This window comes from Chenopodium album, chromosome 1, assembly GCF_948465745.1.
Source record: "Chenopodium album chromosome 1, dcCheAlbu1.1, whole genome shotgun sequence".
NCBI classification, from domain to species: domain Eukaryota; kingdom Viridiplantae; phylum Streptophyta; class Magnoliopsida; order Caryophyllales; family Amaranthaceae; genus Chenopodium; species Chenopodium album.
In genome coordinates this window covers 3,525,612-3,538,222 of record NC_137834.1, presented here as the reverse complement: position 1 = coordinate 3,538,222, position 12,611 = coordinate 3,525,612, and the positions used below count along the sequence as shown (strand labels likewise).

The window sequence follows — 12,611 nt, the reverse complement described above, 5'->3', positions numbered from 1 at the left end:
AATTTTTTTTTTTTAATTCTTAGTTTATAATAATGTCTCCCTAGAAAGAAATGATTTATTTCCTTTGAAAGACAAGATTTTTTCGATCTCCTTTGAAAGAAAAGGTTTTTCAAACTCCTTCGAAAGACAAGGTGTAATTTGCATCTGATAGAGTCAGTGGGTCACCAGTTTTACGGGACTCGATTGATTATTACTCGAATTCGGGTTACAAAATCATCACAAGAAATTTCTTTCTCACAATATATTGAAGCGTCAACGGATCCACTCAAAAAGTTGTATTAAACAACGAATCGAGAATATGCCGAATTGTTATATCTATGTGTTTGGATTCTTAACACTTCTCCGATTAATTCATGTTTGATGCTGTTAAATTTGTTTTAATTATCGTTATTTATCAATTATAGATGTCGTATGACTTTAATTAATGAGATTTCATGTCCCTTTGAACTTCCTTATAATAATAATAATAATAGTAATAGGATGAGATACTGAGATAGTGGAGGTATAAAGAGCATTGTAGGTGGATGGCCTATTTCATACGCATATGTAGACCTATTTCATACGCATGTGGAGATAATATAAGAATCAATAGAGGTCAAGATCACATGAGTTTAAATTAAATTATAAGAATATGGAAACAACTCTCTTTGTAAAATTCTCAAAACCACCCCCAAAAAGATAAGATAAGATTTTTTTTTTAAGAAAAAAACAAAAAAAACAAAAAAACTTGTGCATTATGAACAGGGGTAGTATAAAGCTAATGAGACTCATTTTCAATTTCCAAGATTTTCCACACCAAACAGTATTTTAGGAATTTGGTAGTGTCCGTGTAAAGAGTTTGTGCACCATTTATTTGATTTGTCAATCACTCAATAATCAGTACTTCTACATAACAAGAATCGCCTGTTTGTTAATAATTACAAATTCTCTCAGTTTTTTGTGCTCGAGATATGGAAGGGAAGTGCAACATTGCCAAAAACATCACTGAAGTAAGTTAACTGGATTATTATACTTGAATATGTATATATGATTTTGTGTATAAATAGCTAAAAAGGGTAATATTATAGGTGAGATTCATCAATAGTTTTAGCATATATAATTGAGTACCACGTCCTAAGTAGGGATGGCAACGGGTCGGACTCGGAGCGGATTATGCTAAATCCGACTCCGATCCGACAAGAAGTCGGATGTTAAATCCGACATCCGACTCCGACTCCGACATCCGACTCCGAAATCCGACTCCGACTCCGACTCCGACTTCAATATCCGACCTCCGACTCCGACTCCGATCCGACCCGACTCCGAGTTTCTTTTACATTATTTAATATACTTTGAGATGTTGGGCTATTTGGGCCTTGACAACCCACACCCAATGCCACCATGACCCACACAAAAATTCACTATCTATTGGAGTCGGAGTCGGATAATCCGTCAAAGTCGGACATTTGTCGGAGTCGGATTTTTTTCTTGGATTTTTTTTAGGATCCGACTCCGACCCTCCTCCGACTCGGAGTCGGATTATTTTAACGGAGTCGAACTCGGATTACTTTTTTCTCGGACTCGGAGCGGATTTTTTACCTCGGATCGGGGCAGAGTAGGGTCGGATTCGGACTGGATTGCCATCCCTAGTCCTAAGAGTTTTAACATCAATCCACAATATTCGTGTGCTCTTAGCCCTGAGCAGTGAGCACGTACAATTTTGTAATATACTACGTATATATGTATGATGCAAGTGTTTATATATTCTACTTGTAGCTGGTGGGCAATACGCCTATGGTTTATCTTAATCGTGTTACAGAGGGTTGTGTAGCACGCATTGCGGCCAAGCTCGAAATGATGGAACCATCTTCCAGTGTTAAAGACAGGTATGTTGTATTGTTGTATGTAGTACTACCTCCAGTTCGTATTATATTATATGCAACTTTGGAATTTTTTATATCTCACAAATATTACACCAAAGTTGCATATAATAATAATAATAATAATAACCGGATGTAGTATTTAATTACCCCATAATCTACACCCTAGTAATTCATACAAAATCAAACTAAAGAGGATTGATTTCAAATACAGGATTGCAGTTAGTATGATCAACGATGCAGAAAAAAGAGGCTTGATTTCACCTGATAAAGTACATTATTGTTATTATTTACTTCTTGTTTGTTCATATAAATTTTTATACATTGTTGCTAAGATCAAATCACTGTTATGGTGTTTAAAGACTGTACTCATAGAAATGACGAGTGGAAATACTGGCATTGGATTGGCGAATGTTGCTGCTGTAAAGGGCTATAAGCTAATCCTAGTAGTCCCCTCAAACGCGAGTCTAGAGAGACGAATAGTTCTTCGAGCTATGGGGGCGGAGTTGCACCTCATGGATCCGAACAAGAATTGGTTCGATTTGGAGAAGAAATGCAAAGATTTAGTGGAAAGAACACCAGGCGGATTCATGGTTAATCAAACAGAGAATCCTGCAAACCCAAGGGTACGGAAATCCTGGTTCTTGCACCATTTATTTTTTACTTGACCTGTTTCTTTTATACGTTTGCCAATGCAAAACTTCAACGATTAATAACTTTAATTCTCCATAAGTAAAAATTATAAAAGTTATATATTATGATAGTACTTCTTGAGATGAATTCAAAATATCCAACATGAACATATTTTTCCTTATAAATTATTCACAAAAGACGGTCAAATGAGGAGTGGTGAATAGTGTAAAAGTCAAAGCGGGTCAAGTAAAAAAGAATGGAGAAAATAGATTATAGAGCATTGATTAGGCTATTTAACATGTGACATCAATCGATCTCATATTCTACTTATATCCTTGTAGATACATTTTGAAACAACAGGGCCAGAAATATGGAGAGCAACAGAAGGACAAGTGGATGCCTTTATCTCTGCCATTGGGACCGGTGGTACCGTTACTGGGGTGGGGAGATTCCTCAAGAAGAAAAATTCTGCCATTAAGGTTCCGTCATGCATTCTGGTGTACTGTTAATTCAATTAGCGGTTTTATCTTTATACGTCTTCAACTGTTGTATTGTACCTTTTTTTGTGAGTATTTTTTTTAGAGCTTTAATAGAATTACTTCATTTGCTAATTACTAGTGCAAGTTAATACCACTTTATAAATTACTGCCGCAAATTTAAAAAGTTGTGAATTACTACCGCAAAAATTTTTAAGATCTAGCGATTACAACCAAACCCCCATTACACCCAAATATGACGTCATTATATCACTTTAACCCATGATTAAAGCTCTTAACCATGGTTAAACATGGGTTAAAGCCCTTAACCATGACGTCATTATATCCTTAACCCATTTTCTTCTTTGGGGGAGGGGGCTAGTTAAAGCCCTTAACCATGGTCAAACATGGGTTAAAGGGATAAAATGACGTCATAGTTGGGTTTAATGGGGGTTTGGTAGTAATCGCAACATCTTAAAATTTTTTGCGGTAGTAATTCACAACTTTTTTAATTTGCGGTAGTAATTTACAAAGTGGTATTAACTTGCGGTAGTAATTGGCAAATTATCCTTTTATGTTACACTTCTCTATTTCGACAATTCCAAATTAGATGCTACACTTACATTTCTTCCCTCACAACATTTGCCTAGAGTCCGTGAAATACTCTTTATCAACTTAATGAAAAATTGCATAAGAAACGGGGAAAAAAAAAAGTGCAGCATCTAAAAAGAATGAGGAACTATCTAATTTTGTTAAATTGTGTAAAACCTCAAAAAGCTTAATCCTGATTGATGACACTAATGGCCAATATATAATACAAGATTACCCACATAGGATAGAATTAGGAAACTAACAAGAATATATCCAAAATATATTCTAGCCAAAAATATGGTCACACAATATAATCTAATATTTCCTAAATATATCCTCAATACCCCCCCTCAAGTTGGAGCATTAGGATCAAAAATGCCCAACTTGGAAAGAAGAGTATCAAACTGTGTCTTCCCAAGTGCCTTTGTAAAAATGTCTGCCAATTGCTCCCTAGTAGAAACATACGATGGTGCAATTAAGCCTTCTGTAATCGCATCACGAACAATGTGACAATCAATCTCAATGTGTTTCGTGCGTTCATGAAAAACTGGATTTCTAGCAATATGTAGCGCAGATTGATTATCACAAAACAACTTGATGGCCTTTGGATGTTCAATCCCCATACTCAAAAGTAAGGCCTTTAACCATTTCAACTCATTTGTAGTCAAAGCCATAGATCGATACTCCGCCTCAGAAGAAGAAGTAGAAACAGTAGGTTGTTTCTTAGTCTTCCAAGAAATAGGGGATTTACCAAGAAACACAAGCCAACCTGTCAGCGAACGACGTGTAATAGGACATGCTGCCCAATCTGAATCACACCAACCCTCCAAAGTAAGGTCACTATCTGCACTCAACAAAATACCCTGTCCCGGGGTACCCTTTAAATAACGAACCACCCTTAGAGCAGCTTCCCAGTGCTCAATTCGAGGCTCATGCATAAACTGGGAAAGAATATGGATCGAATATGCCAAATCTGGCCTTGTCACTGTAAGATAAATCAACCTTCCTACAAGTCTTCGATAAGACTCAGGATTCGCAAGCAATTCACCACTAGCAAGACTAAGTTTGTGATTTTGCTCAATCGGGAAACCACTTGGCTTTGCTCCCAATAAACCTGCCTCAGAAATAATATCAAGTGTGTATTTTCGTTGACACAAAAACAAACCTGATTTGCTACGAGCAACTTCGATACCCAAAAAATATTTCAAAGAACCAAGATCCTTCATTTTGAAGCAATCACAAAGATAAGCCTTGAACACGACCAACGCAGCGGAATCATTGCCAGAAATAATAAGGTCATCAACATACACTAAGACATTAATCTGAACATTGCCATTAGTATATGTGAAAAGAGAATAATCAGAGTAGGATTGAAGAAAACCATACCCTTTCAAAGCCGTGGTCAGTTTTGCAAACCAACACCTCGGAGCCTGTTTCAACCCATATAAAGCCTTTCTCAATCGACACACCAAGTTCGGATCAGAACTCTCAAAACCAGGAGGTAGTTTCATGTACACCTCCTCATCTAGATCTCCATGAAGAAACGCGTTATGAACATCCATCTGCTGAATTTCCCAATTCTTAGAAGTTGCTATAGCAAGGAAAGTACGAACTGTAGTCATTTTTGCCACCGGAGCAAAAGTCTCACCATAATCGATACCTTCTTGTTGATGATTACCATAGACAACCAAACGAGACTTGAGACGTTCAATTCCACCGTTAGCCAAAAATTTTGTCTTGTACACCCATTGACTACCTAAAGCTGTCTTGCCAGGAGGAAGACGCTCTAATGTCCAAGTCCCATTATCTTCCAAAGCCCGTATCTCTTCTTGCATAGAACATCGCCAACCTTCTGATTTCATTGCCTCCTTAAAAGATTTTGGTTCCTTGTCCTGAACCACTGCTGCAAGAAATTTCCGATAATTTACAGAAAACATGTCACAATTTATATAGTGTGCTAAAGGATAAGGCGTACCTGAAGGAGTGTTGGATGACGGAGAGGACGGAGACGGATTATTAGCAAAAACGGAGTGAGTCACGTAGTCACGAAGTTTAACCGAAGTATATTTTTCTCGATGCCCTTTACCCATGGCCTGTTGCTCTGTACTCTGCCCTGTTTCCAGCTGCTGCTGCTGCAAAACAGGGGCTGCCACGTCCCCCCCGTGGTCTGTGGCAGTGTGCCGCGGGGTGGCAGTGGTTGCTGCTGGCGGAGGCCTCAAAACAGGCCCCTCCGCAGCCCCCCTGCGGTCTGTGGCAGACTGCCGCGGGGAGCCTGCGGAGTGCTCTGCCTGGTCACGCTGCTGCTGCTGTGCAGGCAGCCGTGACTGGGCAGCAGCTTCCTGCTCGCTGGCAGCCATGGTCGTGCTATGGTGTGGGCTGCCAGGAGCTTCGTTCTGCGGTGATTGCTGCACAACTTCATCAACACTACTAGTATCACCAAAATCAACCCCACCATCATGATTACACACTGCACTCTCATCGAATGTCACACATTCCATAAAATCATCATGAATATCACCATTATCAAATGAAGCCGACACAATATTAACATCATCCGGGGTTGCAAAAGGAAATACTTCCTCAATAAATTTTACATCACGAGAGACAAAAAAAACTTTTGACTCAAGGTCATACACTCTCCAACCCTTCTTCCCAAAAGGATATCCCACAAAAACACACTTCCTACTCCGACTCGCAAACTTGTCACCATTAGTTTTCTGATTATGGGCAAAACACAAGCACCCAAAAGTACGAATAGCATCAAAGGAGGGAGGTTTATTAAAAAGTATTTCGAAGGGAGTTTTATTTTGAAGTAAGGGTGTGGGTGTACGGTTAATAAGATGAGCAGCTGCAAGGACACACTCACCCCAAAAATAAATCGGTAGATGGGCTTGAAATCTCAAAGCTCTCCCAACATTAAGAATGTGTTTATGTTTTCGCTCAACTCTCCCATTTTGTTGTGGAGTTCCGACACAAGAAGTTTGAAAAATTATTCCAGAAGCAACAAAATAATCATGCAAACAATTAAACTCAGTACCATTATCACTTTGCACAATCTTAATGGTTTGAGAAAATTGTCTGTCAACCATAGCAACAAAGGCCAAAAACATTCGAAAAACCTCAGTTTTATCAACCAACAAATAAATCCACACAGCTCGAGAATAATCATCAACTATAGTCAAAAAATAACGAGCTCCACACGACGAAACATGTCGATATGGACCCCACAAATCACAATGTATTTTCTCAAAAATTCTAGAAGCTCGATTATCACTAGAAGGAAATTTGTCTCTAGGATGTTTAGCACGCATACATACTTCGCACCCCTTATCTAGACAAGCTTTATTACTACTAACGTGAGGAAGTAACTTAACTACTTTCTCGGAAGGGTGCCCCATTCGACGATGCCACAACTCCAAAGTTGAGGTTGCTTCTCCCACGCCAACATGATGCACCAAATCCGTATTGCTAAAATAATATAATCCGTCTCTCCTAGCTCCCGTTCCAATCAGCTCCTTCGTTTGGTCCTGAATAGCACACATAAAAGGATTAAATTGGACAGTACAATTAAGCTCATCCGCAAGTTGAGATACAGAAATAAGATTACAACTTAAGTGAGGAACATAAAGAACTCCCTTAAGAGTAATTTTGTTCGATAAACGAACCGAACCAATTAAAGAAGCCACGACATTATCACCATTAGGTAAACCAACAGGACATTCAAAAATTTTAGAATCAATCAACCAAGACTTTTCTCCAGTAACATGATGAGTTGCTCCGGTATCTATAATCCATGAAGAAACATCAAACTTACCATTCAAGCGATTTTCAGGAATATTTGAGTTACCAAACAAACCCGTGATAGCCTTCCATTGTTCACTAGAGAACACTCCACCTTGAGAAGAATTGGAACCTAAAACAGCATTAGCCCTTACTGAACTTTGGCCTCGACCACTCGAAAATTTCCCCCCCTGACTGCCATCCTTCGGGGGAGGTCTGCCGTGAAGATCAAAGCACTTTGCCTCGATATGGCCTCGTTTCTTGCAATAGTTGCAAGAACCAAGGTAAAAAGGAGAATTGGGTTTAATTTCAGTTTGTGGTGGTGGCAGGGGAGGCGGAGGAACATCCTCTCCAGGCATATTCGAAAATTGTCAGAAAAAAAAAAAAAAAAAAAAAACGAAGAGAATTCAACCCGCTCTTGATACCATGTTAAATTGTGTAAAACCTCAAAAAGCTTAATCCTGATTGATGACACTAATGGCCAATATATAATACAAGATTACCCACATAGGATAGAATTAGGAAACTAACAAGAATATATCCAAAATATATTCTAGCCAAAAATATGGTCACACAATATAATCTAATATTTCCTAAATATATCCTCAATAAATTTGTTTAACTATGATGACATGATCGATTTACTATCAGGTCTATGGTGTGGAGCCAGCTGAAAGTGCAGTCATAAATGGAGAAAAGCCTGGTGAGATTGTACCCTTTAATTTAATAATATTCAGGATATTGTTGGATTTATTATTGGATAATGTTCTATTAAAGAGTATCATAGTATAAGTATATTACTGATGCTACTCCCTCCATTTTTTTAAGTGTATACCGGCACGAAGTTTTAGGAAATTTGAGCTGAATTGGTTATTATTATATGTAGAGTGGGGTAGAAGTAAACATGGGCCCGACCGTTCCGTGTCGCCGCGGGTCGTGCCGCAGTGGGGTCGTGCCGTGTCGTGCCTAATTTTGGCACACCCAGCATGACCCACGTGCCTGGCGATTTTATATAAATAATGTGATTAATTTATGTTTATGTTAATGTTAATATATTTTGTTTAGAACAACTTTATTTTAATTAAGGTTATATAAATTATTTATCTAATTATGTTTAAGTTTATATAAACAAATAAAAACAATTTTACTAATTTAGCAAAAAACAACAATACATATAATAAAAAAAAATTACGAGTGCGATAATCCGAAAACACAAAAATTGAAGAATAACTTATATTATATGTCGGGAGCCGGTACGATAAATCGATAATACAAATAATTAATGATAATTAAAAATCGTACAATATTTGGTGAATAACTTCATTTATTATACGGAATACGAAGTTTGATATTACAAAAATTGTACAATAGTGTATAATGGTGAGTAAATATGGGCCTTGGGCCGTGCTCGGCCGTGCCACGTGCCGGCCACCGTGCTGCCCGTCGTGCCGCGTGCCGTGCCCGTGCCAAAACTATTTTTTTGTTCACGGCACGGCCCACGACTCACAGGTGGGCCGCCGTGCCGGGCCCGTGCCGCCCGCATGCCCACCTTTAGGTAGAAGAAAGAGAGAAATAATAAGAAAAGATGATGTGAGTAGGTATAGGGACATTGTAGGAAAGAGAAAGATTAAAGTAATTGTTAGTGGATAATAATGTAACATGTGAAGAAAGAAGGGTGAAAAGTTTCCAAAACAAGAAATTATGCAATAAAAAAAGAAATTGTTTCGTGTATCCTTGATGTTTACAAAAATGCACTGTGTACCTCTAAAAACTATTGAATTCATAATGTATCCTTGAAATTTGTAACAAAAAATTGCACCAAATACCCTTCCCAACCAACTAATGTGCATTTCATTAACTTATCAAACTAAATTATGCCAACACATTGGCCCCCTTTTACCACTTTATATGTTTATGCATTAAAACTCCTAAAAGCATTACTTACATCAAAATTTAAACTCCATTATTGGTCATTCCAAATCCAAAACTTTTTAGTGTTCGGCATTTTGATTTACTAAATAAATTTACAAGATAATTAGTGTTTTAGAATCACAATAGCACTAAAGTATAATAATTCAATAGAATTTAATACTTAGGGTGTCTCAAGTTAACAAAGTAAACATATGTTACAAGTTTAGGGGTATTTGGTGCCTTATTTTACAAACCTCGGTGCTACATTGTGTAATTTTCTAAACCTTAGGGGTAAACGGAATAGTTTTCCTAAAAGAAAAACGACAGTAAAAGAAAAGTGATGTGTTTAAAAAACCGAGGAAGTAAATGATTTTGGAAGGAGCACTGAATCACCTTATGCATTTTGCTACATACTTTGCTAGCTAAGTATAATTGATGCTTTACTTGCCATAGGTATGCACAAAATCCAAGGAATTGGTGCAGGTATCATCCCTCCATTATTGAACTTTGACATACTCGAGGAAGTTGTTAAGGTAAGGTTTAAAATCCTGCACTTTCTCTTCTTTGAGGATGGATTTCTTGTAACATTTTGCTTTGGCAAACTCCTGTTAAACATTTGATAATCTCTAACGATTTTCAAGAAACTTAATTGTAAAGTGTAACTTAATTTTATGGATGGAGATAAGTAAAAGTGTTAGGCCTTGTTTTCTTCAATTTAATACTTCCTATTACTTACCTTAAATTGTTTTGAGTTAGAAATTGGTCTTAATAATTGAAACATATATCTACCAATTAAAACTGATCTTAATTATTCTTTGTTGTATTTATTCTTTGGGTTTACTAATTAAAAATGTATTATTATAAAGTGTGACTTAATTATATGGATGGAGATAAGTAAAAGTGTTAGACCCTATTTCCTTCAACTTAATTTTACTGACCTAAAATTGTTTTGAGTTGAAATTGATCTTAATAATTGGAACATATTTCTACTAATTAAAATTTTATTATTCTTTGTTGTATTTATTTTTTTGGGTTTACTAACTAAAATGTATTTGTTGAATAGAACTTATATTTACTAATTAAATCTGATTTTACTTATTGAACTTTATTTATGCTGATTTTTACTGAATGTTATTTTTTTAAGGTGAAGAGAACATGGCTTTTAAAGACCCTATTTCTTTTCAACAGTACTCGTATATAACACTTACATTTATTTCATCATTCATGTCTAGATAACAAGTGATGAAGCCATTGAAACCTCAAAGCTTCTTGCATTGAAAGAAGGTTTGCTGGTAAGGTTATTATCACCACTTGCCACTTTTTTTGATATTCCTATGCCATCTTACTGATGGGTGTATGTATGCTCTTTTATGTGTCATAATATATGTGATAGGTTGGCATATCTTCGGGAGCTGCTGTTGCTGCGGCTATTAAAATAGCAAAAAAGCAAGAATATGCTGGAAAATTAATTGTTGTAAGTGACAAAATCCTTTAGCTCAGTTATATCATCATGAAATTAAAAGTTATTGGAAAAATTATTTGGAATAATCCCATCTTTGGGGCGTCCGTTAAAATAATCTCATATTTGGATTATTTTTACATAATCCCATCTTTGATATCATTCCGTTCAAAAAGGTCATAACCAATCATGTAACTTTTTATAACAAGTTACTTGACACGTCGATTTGTCAAAAAAATAAAATAAAGGATTTTTTTACTTTTACCACAAATTTTTTTTTTTTTTTGTTTTTTACCACCAAAACTTTTTAAAGTTTTATTTTACCACCCAAAAAAAATTAAAAATTGTTTTTTACAACCTACCGTAAAAAACCTGACGAATTTTTTTAAATTCTTTGATTTTCTGCCAAACACATGGTTTTTAGGGGTTTTGAGGTGGGGGGCATTTTAGTACTTTGAATCCAATTTGATGTCAGAATTGACAAAATATAATTGAAAATGATTCCTTTTGCGTGTTAAAAATACCTCGATATGCTTGAAACTCGTAAAACAAGGCATTTTTATCATTTTTTTTTGTCAATTTTGACCTCAAATTGGATCAATAAGGCCAAAATACCCCCTAAACCTATAAAGAACATGTTTGGCGCACGAAAATCAATGATTTTTTTAAAACTAGATTTAACGGTTTTCTTGACGATAGGTGGTAAAAAAACAATTTTTTTATGGTAAAATAAAACTTTTAAAAGTTTTGGTGGTAAAAAACAATTTTTTGAATTTTCTTTTAATAAAAGTAAAAAAAACCTAAATTAAAATAAATTTTAAATAGAGTTAATTTTTTTAAAAAGAAAAAATAAATTAATCAATTATTCAAAAACCACCACCAGCCCAAGCCTTCCCCGCCACTCTTGACACCCCTGCCCCGTGGCTCCGGTCAACTAGACCCTTAACCCCGGTGCCAGCGTCGGCACAGGCGACGCGCCACATGTTTTTTGTTTGTTCATATGCTCTGCTATCTTTTATAAACATGTCTTTTTTAAAACATACGAGTAATAAATTACAACTCCGAGAAGGTTCCGCTTCAAAATCAAAAGACAATTAAACTATTAATTTCTTAGTCTTATAAAGTGGAAAAGTATATTATTTTGCTCAATGTGTGATTTACACCACAATACTTCCCCTTAAATATTTTTTCAATGTGGGATAATACTTACATTCACATGTGGGTTGTTTATGAGTTCAATAATACTATATATCAGCCTATCAAGCCACTTAACTTATATACGAAGTATTTATTTTGCAGGTACTTCTCCCTAGCTTCGGCGAACGTTATTTATCTACTGAATTATTTGATATGGAAAGACGTGAAGTGGAGGCTATGACTTATGAATAAGCAGCGGATGTTGAAATTATTTGATGATTAATCTACGTAGTACTTGTATTATTCTACTATATGACATTAATCTTGACAATAAATCTTTTTGTTAAATGATTCTTCTATAGGTGATAATAACGTTGGCATGATCCCATTTTTGACAACTTTTGTGAGTTTTGAATCTTGAATATGAACCACAAAAATAAAGAAATTCCTTTTTTTTTTTTTGAATTGATTCTTCAATATAATGCATTATTGCATTTTTATATGGAAAAATTGTCAAAAATAAAAGGTAAATTTGTAAAAAAAAAAAAAAAAAAAAAAAAAAAACCCTTTTAAAAACACCAAAAAAAACCTTTTAAAAGCTTTTTGGTTAAAAAAAAAAAATCCCTAATTACCCTTTAGTTAACTTAATTAAACTCTAAATTCTTCTAATTAACCTCTAACCCACCTTGCCTCAAAAAAAAAAAAAAAAAAAAACTCTCTAACCCACCAAATTACTCCTCCTATATATATATATATATATCAACC

At 35.7% G+C, this 12,611-nt stretch overlaps 1 protein-coding gene across 2 annotated transcripts; it reads left to right on the top strand.

Annotated features, from left to right (window-relative positions):
• The first annotated feature begins 697 nt into the window (after nucleotides 1-697).
• LOC145640233 (cysteine synthase 1-like) lies at nucleotides 698-12,244 on the top strand. Of its 2 annotated transcripts, XM_081691536.1 has the most exons (10): nucleotides 700-989; nucleotides 1,756-1,865; nucleotides 2,074-2,131; nucleotides 2,222-2,485; nucleotides 2,834-2,971; nucleotides 7,991-8,042; nucleotides 9,704-9,783; nucleotides 10,483-10,542; nucleotides 10,644-10,724; nucleotides 12,009-12,244. In XM_081691536.1, the coding sequence occupies exons 1-10, from the start codon at nucleotides 951-953 to the stop codon at nucleotides 12,096-12,098; spliced, it is 972 nt and encodes a 323-aa protein (XP_081547662.1). In that variant the 5' UTR covers nucleotides 700-950; the 3' UTR covers nucleotides 12,099-12,244. The 2 variants fall into 2 exon arrangements, with proteins under 2 accessions (XP_081547666.1, XP_081547662.1); XM_081691540.1 differs by lacking the exons at nucleotides 10,483-10,542; nucleotides 10,644-10,724 and having other exon boundaries at nucleotides 698-989.
• Nucleotides 12,245-12,611: the final 367 nt, after the last annotated feature.